We start from the raw sequence: 13252 nt of genomic DNA on the forward strand, positions 1-13252 counted from the left end.
GAAATTGTGTGCACTTGGGGGAATGTATATTTTCAGTATCTTATGAAGAAACTCTATTAGTTGGACAGTGAAAGATTTAAACTTTCTAAGATAGTTGAGTATGGATCTAGGCATGCTTAAAACAAATGTAGTTCTGGTTCTATTTTATAAAATGTAACTTTTATTGTATATCAGTTAATTTTACCAATTCAAGTTTTAAAAGCAAACATTAAGACTTTCTCCCAAAGAAAGGATCGTTACAGAATAATTTTTTAATGTATCACACTTAATAGATACATATATATATGTATTTAAAAGTTCACATGCAATATAGCTTATGAGAACCTGTGGAGATAGATCCATTTTGGAGCTTACAAAAGCTTTATGATCTTTTTGTGTGGATTTCTCTTTGGCACTTCATATAATCATTAGTGAATCTTCTGCTGTCAGAAGTATTTTTTTTTGTATTTCACATTTAGAATAACGTATTGTAGACCTAGTGAATGTGTATCTAGTTACATTTTTTTTTTTCTTCTTTTCAATGTAGGATTTTTCAAACTTTTAAGTATTCCAAAATTGTCTCCATATTGGAAGCTGTTCAAGCAAGTGGACACTGTTCTAAAGAGTAAGAAACATCTTTTTTCTCTTTACTTTGAGGATTCAAGAACAATCTAGTTGAGAAAGGATACAGCTGTATCCTTTTAGATAGCCAAGAACACAAATTAGCATTTGTCTTATATGGTAGTTACAGGTGAATTAGTTTTCTTTTTTACTGTTGAACTCTTATAGGTAGAATTATTTAATTCATTAATTAAATAGAATCAAATAGTAATTATGTGATTTCAAGTTTTCAGTTTTTATTTTTTCAAATAATAAATTTTTGAATGCCTCTATTCAGTTAGTGTATATATTATAAAATCATTATACTTTAACTTTATTTAGCCAACAAAGAACTTTTAAATAAGCAAAGATTGAGAACCAAAAAAAACCTCAAACTCCTTTCTAATTTCTGGATGTGAAGAGGACTTGTGCATGACAGAAGCTCCATTTGTATGATGGGATTTCCAGTACAGAAAAAAGGAGCATCTAGAGCAAATTTTTTCTCTGTTTTGATACAAAATTAGTATCAGTTCACATAAATGGTAAGATAAAGGTATTTTAGCAACTTTAGGTATGTGTTGGGTACATGGTTATCTCATATGAATTTTAGAAAAACAGCTCTCTGCAATAAGTGCCCCTATTATTGCAGAGCAGAGACATTAAGTTTAGCAACCTTGGGAAAAATCTTGGGAAGTTTCTGAAAAATAGAAGTAGGATAAATGTAGCAATTTATGTACCAAATTAGAACCAGGTAATTTTTTTTTCCTAGAGCATTGCAGGATTTGGTAGCTGCTATAACCAATTTATATTTTCCACATATGTTACAGCATTGTTTCAAAGATGTAGGGAGAGGAAATAATTGTGTTAAAATCTGCTTCTCAATGCAGTAATATATGCTATGTTATCTTCTACCAAAGCTTAAAGTTTGATTTGTATTAATAGTTCTGCAAAGTGTTTAAGAGTTTGGCATCACAAAACTGTATTTGGGAAGAGAGGAATCTTTGTATTGGAATTGGAGGATGTTTGGTGCCTTGGACATAATAATCATAATTTTGAAATGGAAAAACACACTGGTGTAGAATATATCAGTTCATATACAAACTTTGTCTTTCAGTGTTAGAGGTAGTTTTGTGTGCTTGGAGGCTTTTACACAGTGGCCCTAGAACCCCCTCATGCACATTTTCCTCTAGGCTTTGTAATGTTTTGAAGCCTCTTTCAGATTAAAAGAGAACCTCTTGAAATTGAGCTCCTCTACCTACTGCCAAGGCAAGAACAGGATAAAACTGTAATGCAGGTATTTGTCCCCAAAAGGCAGTGGCAGTTGCCATTGAAGTCCCCTGTCAATGTGGAACAGCTCACTGCTGTTAAAAGACCTGTGCAGGGCTTCTCAGTCTGACAGGTTTAAAACCTAACCTCAAAACTTTTCTTTTTGCTGTTTTTGGTTTTGAGTACTTAAATCCTGTCTTAAAGTTAGCCTAAGCCTTTTGTTATTATGGCACAAATTACCCTTCATCCCAAGGGGTTTGTAGACTTGGGTTATTTTTACTAGTCCTGCAAAATGACTATGTTCCTATTTACCAGACACAAAATCATAACTACTAGTGGTTGTGTATTAATTCTGTTGTACTTGGTTTTATGGTATCTAGTCTAGAGTTTTTGAGTTTCAGGTATTACATTTGAATGTACCCTCCTCAAGTTGGTTATTGTTTGACTTGTTTCACATGGTTCATTTTCAGGTCTCTGATGATGAAGTATCCATCTGGATTTAAAACACATCTCTGAGCTTCTTAATTCACCATTAAAGAGATGTGTTCTATATTCATGGGTAAGAATATTTTTTATTTTGTGTTGGGCCATTTTCTTAATTATCTTGTGATATATTTTTAATTTAGAATATTTCAGCAACTTATTTTTGTCTTAAAGGTTTATCAGGAACTTTTACAGTATAGAGTTCATTAGTTGCTTGTGCTAGCTCTTAATTTTGACCCAAGCTAACAACTAAACTTTGAAATTCATATATCTAAATATTAATGCTCTAATTAAATCACTAACTCTTAATATTACAGACAGAGGAACAGTGGTATATAGGTAAAGAATTTGTAAATTGGTCTGTGATTTGAGAGTAATTTTCTGATACATATATATCAGAAAATATATCAGTTCTATGGGCTTTAACTGTGCATCTTGCCATATATCTTTTGGAGTTTTGGAAAGAAAAGGATTCTAATTTGGAATGCAACCAAAGCAAAGGGTCTGAATTTTGTGCAATCAAAGCAAACAACAACACTTCTTCTCAATAACATAAACCTTACTTAGTCTGAAGAAACTCTGTGGTATTACACACACCTGCACTTCAAAACAACAGAGGGAAAAAACCAACCACAAAAGACTCTAGAAAATACGATTTTTTTCAAAAAGCTACTGCTATTTTTAATTTTTGTAGGTCTCTGAAGAAAACAGATAAGTTTAAGCTATGTTTACTTCATACATTACAGTATTTGTTATTATGTCTTCTCTCCATATATTAAGTACAGCTTGCTGAAATGTCATTTTGAGGCTTCATAAATTTACCTCGAGTTAAAAATTAATGATAACGTGGATCTCTTAATGAAGTGTAGTAAGTAGCCTAAGCATTGCTGTGGGGCTTGTTGATACCATATTGTTTTATACAAAGTTCTGTGATTTACTTTCTCTTTGGGCTGGTTTTGCTCTATTCAGCTTAAGCAAAGCTGTTCTCATTAAGGAAGTTGTCCCAGTGAAGGTAGACATGGTTGAGAATGGTAGAAATTTGCCTTCAGTTGCATTGGAAGATGGATTTTCTTCCCAAGTAAAATGTCATTTGTATTGTTGGCTGACTTGAAATTCCAAGAAACAACCTTAACAAAGAGACAGCTACTGATGTCCTTTTTCTTATTTACATGTGTTACATTCATTTCCCAGAGGCTACCTGCAGGAAAGGAGGACAGGTGGAGGAAGGGAGTTTGTGCATGTCTGGGAAGTAGAGGAAGGGAAACAGTTCCATGGGGTGCTTGGTGCAAGCAGGATCAGTGTAGGTATGGTAACAGAGTGCTGTGATTAGCCTGATGAGCACACACAGGCCAGTGTCTCCAGGTCTTTGCTCTTCCTTGCAGCTGGAACTATAGCCATGGACTGGAACTCACTTCTGAGAATTTAGTTCAAGCTCATATATTTCAAATCTTCATAATCTTCAAATTAAAATTCAATGGACTTGGGTGATCTTTTGAGTATTTAGCACATCTGTGAACTCCGTAGCAAAAAAAAAAGAATTCTAAACAAAACCAGTATATTGAGGGTAGGATTTTACTAATGAGATGGCCCATTACTCAAAAATAAGTAGAAATGCATACCAATGAAAAGTAATTTTAATTTAAAATAATGCATATGTGTATATATACAGTTGGATGTATGGGTTTTTATCTGGGCTACCCAACCAAATTTTGTCCCAATTTTAGTGATAACAATAAGAAAATGCATCTTTTCAATCCATATTTAACTACAGATACCATGTACTCTAGTACAAAAAGTCCTTTCTGTTAGGGAATAAAAGAGTTTATATCTACTAAATGTTCCTTTTTAGTCTTCTATAGTACTGAGATTTTGAGGAAATGATGTCCCTCTGTGCCTTTTAAATTTAACATGTACATTAATCTTTAAATCTGTGATAGAATATCATTTATATTGGTGCATCAGCAGGAAGTAACTTGTGTTATTTAATTAACTCAGCTTTTTGAAGTTGACAAAAGCTTTAGTTAAAATCTGACAAGTAATGATAGTGTAATTGTCTTTTAATATTGGGAAGGGAATATTTAATTTCTAAATACTGTGCAGAAGTGATCAGTTTTCTGAGTGTCTGGGTTTTACCATACACCTCTTTTGACACAGTATTCCATCTGCTAATAGATGGGCAAATTACAGCAAGCCACAAAGCTGTCATGTTGTTGCATGTTACATAGAATTTAGCAATCAATTACAGTGATTTTTTCAGTCTCTAGCAGACTTCTTGTTTGTTATGCCTGTTGGTATTGCTTCCCTAAAGAATCCCCAAAACTAAACCCTTTGCAAGCATATAATGTAAAACTCTTCCCTAGCTATGACTTTGGGTCCTTTTCCCATAGTCTGGATTTCTGTTATGTCATGCTTTTATGACTTGTTTTAATTCCTTGTGGTTGCTAACTTGTCCCTAGCTTCCCTCTGAGATGGCTTCTGTTGCTTTTCTGAATAGCCATGGTTTCAACTTCTTTTGAGAAAAATGGCCACCAAAGTCACTGATTTCTCTTATCTTTGGTGCTGTCACACATCAGTCATGTGAAGCAGTGCTACCTCGTATATCAAAGTTTGAAAGTGTAGATATCATGGTCATTTGCTTAAGCTCCGCCTGATTTACTTGCTTATAACTAGAGTAGCTTGTTTTCTGTTGTTGCTTCAACAAAAGTAGTCAAGATGCCATGAAATAAATATAGAATGAAATAAAATATATCAGGATTTTTTATCATATTCCTTTTACTGCTATCCCTGCTTATTTTTTCAGAGTGAAATTTGATATCTGTTCCCTTACTTTTTTGTATGAGTTCAGTTTTTTGATGTATTCTGTGAGATAGATCTTGTTTTCCTTTTGCTCTGGCATAAGACAGACATGAAGTTTCCATGAAGACTGTGGGTAAAAGTACTTCCCTGGTCAAAATCCAAATTCTCTTTGCAACAGGCTTGTGTTCAGGCTATCTATAGTAGTATTCTTTCCAAAAGAGGTTTGGGTGGTTGGTTGGTTGGTGGGGTTATTTTGGGATTTTTTTTGTCACTTCACAATCTCCACTTTACATAGAAGCTTTCTTCATAATAAATTTATGTTGGTCTAATTAGCTGGGAGAGGTTTCTCGTGTATCTAGCCTTCAGATTTCTCAGTTTGGAAATTCATCTGTGCTATCAAACTTGCTTGGGTCCTTGAAGCAAAGCTGACATCTTCAGGTTATATTTCCTATTTATACCTGCTAAGATTTCTGTTACAAAACCTTTGCTTTTTAAAAGGAGAGTTCATATTATTTGTTCATTTTTCCTTATGCTGAAAGGAAGCAGGAAAAACAAAGATGGCAAATGTTTCTTGTTTTTTGAGCCAAGAAGTAAATTTCTGTGAGACCAGCTCCGAGTGTACTGCAGTAATTCCAGCTGTTCTGCAAGCTTTTCTCCATTTCCTTACTGTAAAGGGACACAGTCAGTAAAACATGAAGAGATTGTCTGGTCTATGTGGCTTTTAATACAAGGCTCTTTTAGTCCTGTTGAGTAGTTCTAGGCTTCTATAGTTAAGAGCATGTATACTAGTTAATGATTGTACATCGTTGATATCTATATTGCTAAAGGTGGAAGAGATATTTTTTTTTCCCTTTTTTTTTTTCCAGTTAGCAAAAATTGATCAGACTCAGTATGTAAGCTTACTGATACAGGCTTCAAATTTGAGATTTTTATCAGTAGCCTGGAACACAGCATTTTAACCATGGCTACCATAATTTCCATCCTGCCTTTCTTCAGGTGGGGTTTCTTGAATTACATTTATTCTGTGTCTGTGATCTTTTTTTCCCTTGTACTTAATCTGAATTGGTTTTCTTCTGAGCTAAAATAGCTCTCTCCAGACTTATCTTTTGTGTTGAGATAAACTAGGATGAGATATCATTATAGTAGCAATGTTATAACCCATGCCAGACCTTCTACCTGGATCCTGCTGTTTCATCTATTGGAAGGTGTTCCATTCTGGGAAAGTCATCATTATGTTGCTTTTAATGATAAGTAGGCAACTTAATCAGTGTAAGAAGATAATGAGGCCTAATTTATATTAATGCTTTCTTTATCTTGGGCCTTTAGGAGATCCCAACTTTAAGCAATAACTTGCATATGTGCAATCTGGGATCCACAGCTCCTTTGCTGTGCTAAGCTGTCATCTCCCTAAGCTTCTGTCACTTCTTTTTGTCATCTTGTTCTCACTGAAACTCACACCAATCCATACCTGATCTGCATCTCTCAGGATGATACAGGATCCATCTGTCCTTTCTCTGTACACACCAGAAGTCTCATATACTCAAAGGAGGTTTGTGAATTTAAGTCTGGCTTTATTCTGACTATGGTCACACCACCCTCAGTGGCGTAGGAGTATATGCAGAATGGGTTTTCATCAGCTTTCTAAGTACTTGGGGCTTAGTAGGTTTAGCATGAACCTTTTCCATCAGAGAATATTTCAGATTTATAGGATGTTCATTTCTGGAAGGATCCTATACTCATTTTATTCTTAGGAAAATTCACTAATGAAGAATGGCAATTGAAGGTGAGCTTTAATAGGAGGGTCAGGAATTAAAAGTTACTGCTATTTATTTTCCTTTTTTTTTAATTAGACATGTATTGACAGGATAAAGGAATTATTATTCCACGAAGGTGCTAATTTAAAGTGATTGCTTCCCCATTCTAGAGGGTTACCAGTTATGTGGGGAGGTATATTATCACAGACACACATTTTCAGTCATTTCCTCTTCTGTTTGATTACACTATAAATGTGGGAGTTTTTAGGCTAAAGTTAAATTAACCATGCTTTTCAACTCTCCTTAAATCCCTCACTGTAAATCAATTAATTGGTGATCACTCAGGGATACTATGAATAAATAGTTGCAAATGTTTCAAAACTAGGTATGCAAACTCCTTTGAACCAAAGCTTGTTCTTTTTGTGTTTTCTTTGTATCATTGTATTCGTTCTCTTGTCTTTCCTTCTAAGAAGAGTCTGTTATGTCTTAAGTTTGATAAAATAAAGTTCTCAGGAACTTACATCTTATGTAGTATATGGTTTCTTTGCTATAAACAAATTCTAATCTTGGAGCACTAAAACCTAATTCTGGTGCAATTTGATAGTTTTAATGAATATAACCAAGGAGACTCTCAAACTGTGCTTTGAGTGAATAAAACAAATGAAACCATTACATTTAAAACATACTTTTATAAGGGACAAAAATATCAAACTCTGCACAGGGCATAGAGTATAAGCAAAACCAACTTGCTTGATTTGTGGTCTAGCTAAAGTTATGAACAAAGTATCAAATACCCATAAAAGTATTGGGAAGGGGAAGAAAGGATGAGGAGAGTCATTATATTAAATTTTTCCCTTTTTTTTCCCCCCTCACTTCTCTCCCTCAGGATGCTTTAACACCTGAAGACGAATGTTTCATCAGAAGCACTAATGGCTGTTGGCATGCCTTGGATAAGGTGGTGACCACTGGATGTCATTTGTTTCTGTTCACTGCAGAGAGACAAAATTGACTCCATTTGGAGTTGAGAGCAAAAGCAGAACAGACCTCTCAAGATGACTGATCCTATGATGGATTTTTTTGATGATGCCAATCTTTTTAGTGAGACCTTAGAAGGTTTGTCAGATGATGCCTTTGTTCAACCTGGACCTGTTTCACTTGTTGATGAATTGAATTTGGGTGCAGAATTTGAACCTTTGCACATAGACTCACTGAACCATGTGCAAGATGCTCAAAATCAACAAAAGATGAGTGAGTTTGATCAGCTGAATCAGTATGATTCACTGAAGCTTCACTCAGTAAATCAGTCTTTTAATAGCTCTGCTGACAATGTCTTATCACCACACTCTCAATTCAATTGTTCACCAGTTCACCCACAAAACCAGTCCAATGGGATGTTTCCAGATGTGGCTGATGGTAGTCCTATGTGGGGTCATCAAACTGCCACAACTGTTTCGAATCAAAATGGGTCCCCATTTCACCAAGGACATTCTCAGTCTATGCAGCAAAACAAAAGCTTTGTAGCACACCATGACTTTGCCTTATTTCAGGCTAATGAACCACAGCATCAGTGTGCCTCGCTCCGGCCACAGCAGAGCAGAAACAACACGGGGCAGGATGCTCTGAGTCAGCCAAAAGACTTCATGGAAGTTAACGTGTCTACTTCCCTCAGAGTCAGTGTTAACCACCCACCTTCAGTTTCTAATCCATCGACTTCACAGCAGCCTCTGTCTGTTCAACAGTTTTCTCAAACTGCAAGTGCTTCAATACATTTTTGTGGGAATCAAGAAGGAAATTTTGATGGACAGTCCCCAACTATTACTCCATGTTCTGTCAGTAATAGTCAACAATTTTCATCTCCGTATTCCTACTCTAATAATCACATTTCTCCTACCAGCCTTCTTCAGCCTACAACAGCTCTTTCTACTAGCCAGCAGACACACTCTATCTCTGACTTCACTGGAAGCGATGCCTTTACATCTCAAACAGGGACCAAGCAAGAAACAACTGAGCACATGTTGAATCCTAATACACCTTTGAATTCAAGTACTTTTCAAATGTTGCATTCTGCGCATCCTCAGGGCAACTTTAGTAGTTCAAAACTCTCTCCTGTGAATATTAATTTTCCAGCTTCTACTGGTTCTGCTTCTCAGATAAGCCATTTCACCGACCCTATTGAAAGCAACGGTTTTACATCTTTAGATGACAACTTACTTCATCAGGTGGAGACTCACAGTGAACCATTCACAGGACTTGACCCAGATGACCTCCTGCAGGAAGACCTTCTGCCACAGTTTGATGATTCTGCGTTTGTTCAGGATAGCACAAGCCATGTTCTAGAGCATGACCTAGAACACCACATAACCCCACAGCAAGTGACACCGCCATCCGAACTCGTCCGGGCCCCGTCTCAAAGTCAGATCCATCCTTGGCATTCTTCAGTTTCCAATCAGCACCTGCAAGGCAGAAGTCGTGCAGCCTTACAAGGACAGGTATGTAGGATTTGGGGAGTGAGGGTTTGAACTGTCTGATTTGGTTGATCGGGTGAAATGAATAATAATGACTGGTGCTTGAGTCAAAGCATGATAACTGAAGTCTCTGAGCTGATATTTGACCCTGAAGAAGTCAAGTTTAGGAGGAAAAAAACCAGTTGATGCAGACATTGCTTTCTCCTGTTGTTTTCCTATCACTGCAGAAAGCAAGACTACATGATCTTATTCAGATAAAATGGTGTTGCTTCTTTTGCTGCTTATATTTCTGAAGTACAGCAGACAAAATTTACTGGTTTATGATTTTGGTGTCAATGTAATGACTTATTGTCTTGAAAGGTACTTAGAGAAACATGTTTTTAAGACCTTTGGTAAGGTTTGTGTGGCTGATTTCCTGCAAGAATTGCAGTGGTTATACTGTTGCTCTGTCCTTTGCTTTGTGTCTATGTGCTCATGCTCATTGCCTAAAAATACACGCTTATTATTCTTGTTTATGATGTGATCAATAATAATAGAAAGCATATAAAAAGCTGTGTGTATGTTGGATTTTGTTACTTGTGGCTAAACCAAAAGACTCAGCAGTCATATTATTATAACGTGCACATCTACTGCAAGTATTCAAGTCCTCCACGATGAGGACAAGATGACATAAGAATTGTTTCCTAATTTTCAATCTGTGCACTTCAAAATGGAAGCAACTCTGACATAATATGTATACATTTAAAACAGATGGCTTTAAAAAGGTTTTACAACTAACTGTTACTTCTGTATTCTTGCTACCAATATTCTCTACCTGAGAATATAGAATGCTGTCTTTCTGGAAAAAAAAATGGGGAAGCCAAGGACCTTGAATACTGACTTTTGTTTCTACTTAGTTTGTAGGACACTGGCCTGTGAAGGAGACAATGTAGCATTTTTATTTTCCTCCATTAATTTTAGTTCATTAGCGTAGAGATAAGGGCTAAACACCCTTAATCTTTGGTCTTGGTTCAGTAGATTGCTTCTCCATTACAACTTCTGCTTGTTTATGGAGCGTGTAATTGTCAATTCCTACCAGTGAAACTTTTTCTGTGAACTGTGGTGTGATGTTAATGGAACACGGATATCCAGCAGTGCGGTTGAGATGAGCTTGATTAACTGAACGATGCAATCTGTTGGTTTTGATAAACATTTCCTCTTTCCCCTTCCCTGCCTAAAAAACCAAAAGAGGGTGCACCCAAGCAGGCACTCTGGTCAGAGATTTCTGTAGGCAGGGTGAGGGTGATGCTGTTGGTGTGTGTGTGTGCAGTGCTGCCGTGGGTGCAGCGCCCCATTCCCTGCCAGGCAGCAGCACGAGGAACAGGGAACAGGGGTGTGGAGGCTCTTGGGCTCCCTCAGCATTCTGGAGTGAAGGGTGAAGAGGAAATGGATTCCAGGAAAAGTGGGGGTGGTGAGAAACCCAGGGGTTAGTATCATTTTTGAGGAGCATGTGGATATAAGCCAGGCAATGAAAAGCAGGTCTCATAAAACTTTCTGGTGCTGTTACTTTTGTGTTTTATTCGTCGGAACCTTTTCAGACTTCCTTCAATCTCACTGACATCAGTTTTAGCACTTTGCTTTGTAACAAGGAATAGAGGGAAAGTTCTGAGATCTGTGGAGAGCCTTTAAAGTTTAGGAGTTTGGTTTTGTTTTCATTGTAGTGTGAAAACAAAGCAACTTCACAGGATTTAAAATTTTAATGTTTTTCCTATTTGAAATGAAACAGCCAGAAACCAGATAGTTATAAAATTGCTTGGTTTGGTTTTTATTATTTTGGGGTATGCAATAAATTGTATAAATTGGATTCTGACCTTGAGTTTATCTGGTCAGACAGATGTTTAATGTTTGCTTCAGAAACTAGTTGTGAACTGGTAGCTGTCAAACTGTTGAGGAATGTACAGACGGGGGGATTGACAGAAGCAAACAATGTAGAAGCCTCTTTAAATCAGTGGAGTATGTAGTATGAATAGTAATGGAAAAGTATAGCAATTACTGAAGTGTTTCAGATCTGTCTTTTGACTGACTACAGTTCGAAGAGGGGCTTTAGTTGTAATTCTCACTTCTATTCTTTGATCTCTTTTTAGAATTTCAAGTTCAAGATGAGTTGGTTCTGTTAGAGCTTTTTACAAATGTGTGCAGTTTAACCAGGGAGGAAAAAGGTAGGGTAAAGGGGGGAAGGAAATTTGATCTTTCTGGAACTGGATGGCTTTAGGTAGGAGCCAGCTGGAAAGGGATTTTGACAAGTTTCATATGTAGTAGTTAAGGTGAGCTTTTAATTTTTTAACAAGACAGTGTTTCATACTGGCTTTAGTATATATTGAAGAAACAATTACTAGTGAATTTAGGGTTTTTTTTTTTTTTTTCAAAAGTCTCAGTTTGATAATGGTTGATGTTTTCTCAGAAAGAATAACTTTATTTAATTTATTTATTTTATTTAACTTTATAGTTAATGGACTGTTGGTATTGGAACAGACCCAATATTAGACAACCAAAGATCTTTAACTGTAGTTAGACTGAGGTTATTTAAATTAAGGAAGAACATTAAATACTTGTTTCAGTATTTGAGAGCAAGCATACTCATAACATTTTTACTTGTATGGTTATTCTTTTGATGGAAATTAATTTAAAAATTAATACAATCTGGTGTAATAACGCTGGAGAATTAAAAAGACTGTCTTATGGTGCTAATACGCTTTCTGCTGTAATTAGATCAGAATTGTAAATAAATTGCATCCTTAATTTTACATCATGCATTTTTCATCAGAGTTAGTTTTGAGAACAGAAAATAAAGTGGAGAAATGCTGAAGACTCCTGTAGCCTTAGCTTTGACTAATACAAGACTTCTGATCCTTTAACTCCACTTAAAAGTGGTTGGAGTTTGCTAAGGCTAAATAATCTATTCGCTTTTCAGAAGGATGAAAAAAGGCTTCAACATTGTTTTACATCTTCAGAAGAAAAAGGAAGTTGAAAAGATAATGTGAAATATAAACTGTTGGAAAAATAATGTGAAGTATAAACTTTTGGAAAGATAATCTTTAGTATAAACTGTCCTTAGAAAAGATTACAGCTGTCTCACTGTGTATGTTGTTTTGTAAGAAGTGTTCTAATGTCTTCTGGCTGCACTCATGAAAGGAGAGGAATTGATATTAAAAATAAAACGAAAATGAGAAAGATATTGATAAAAAATATTTCATTAATAATATGAAGTGCTATAGAATGAGGTAGAAGTCTAAGTTCTTAAATCATGTAATTATGTTTTTTTCCTTTTTGTGACTAAAATTTGGCATCTAACTCGACAATTCAGTGTATTCATGAACTTGTGTAGAAATTGACTTGAAACATGCAAGTGAGCTGTGTTACTACTTCTTTCATAGAAACAGATGACACTAATTTTTTTTGAAAGAATTTGTCTCACCCTTGTTGAAAGTTTAGCAAAGTCTGAACCTCATAGATGATTGCTTGGGTGGTGTTGTACCCCAGGACATCTGTATATATCAGAGTGCCATAATCTCATATATGAGCTTATCATCACAGAGGGAATTAACTCTCACCAGATCCAAGTCCAGATTTATGTGCTGCTGAGATGTCCTGAATTGTGGCAGGCTGTTCATGTCTGACTGTGGTATCAGATGGCACTTTTATAACAATTCTAAATTCATTATAGACGTGTATCCCTTGGATTACTCAACTTGTAAAACTCTTATCTTGCTATTAGTTGCTGTTTTGCTTATATATACAATCATGGACTGAAAGTTTTATGAGAAGAACACACAGTAAGCAGTGATGTGTTTTCTTGGCTAATTGTGAGATCTACGACCAGGCAGCTACTTGATATATAAGCAGTAATGGAAGATGGAGCAAAATAAAGGA

At 35.9% G+C, this 13252-nt stretch overlaps 1 protein-coding gene and 1 long non-coding RNA gene across 9 annotated transcripts in view; one reads left to right on the forward strand and one right to left on the reverse strand.

Moving 5' to 3' along the window:
• Positions 1-13252, reverse strand: part of LOC148222366 (uncharacterized) — a 30393-nt gene that overhangs the window by 3814 nt on the left and 13327 nt on the right. Inside the window, exons 2-3 of one of the 4 annotated variants that reach the window (XR_015806258.1) lie at positions 9090-9331; positions 138-3844 (exon numbers count right to left, since the gene is read on the reverse strand). This is a non-coding gene — a long non-coding RNA (uncharacterized LOC148222366). Of the gene's footprint in view, positions 1-137; positions 3845-4747; positions 9332-13252 lie in introns of those variants that run through there. The other 3 variants (XR_015806257.1, XR_015806256.1, XR_015806254.1) reach the window with 3 other exon arrangements.
• CHD9 (chromodomain helicase DNA binding protein 9) overlaps positions 7931-13252 on the forward strand; it is a 71619-nt gene continuing 66297 nt past the window's right edge. For all 5 annotated transcript variants that reach the window (XR_015806253.1, XR_015806252.1, XM_014882903.2 and 2 more), the window contains exon 1: positions 7931-9367. Coding sequence is in view for 3 of the 5 variants with exons in the window: in XM_014882903.2 (XP_014738389.2) it covers positions 7931-9367 (1437 nt within the window). In the remaining 2 variants the exon portion in view is untranslated. The remainder of the gene's footprint in view (positions 9368-13252) is intronic.

The sequence above is a fragment of the Sturnus vulgaris genome, chromosome 12 (genome assembly GCF_052056855.1).
Source record: "Sturnus vulgaris isolate bStuVul1 chromosome 12, bStuVul1.hap1, whole genome shotgun sequence".
NCBI classification, from domain to species: domain Eukaryota; kingdom Metazoa; phylum Chordata; class Aves; order Passeriformes; family Sturnidae; genus Sturnus; species Sturnus vulgaris.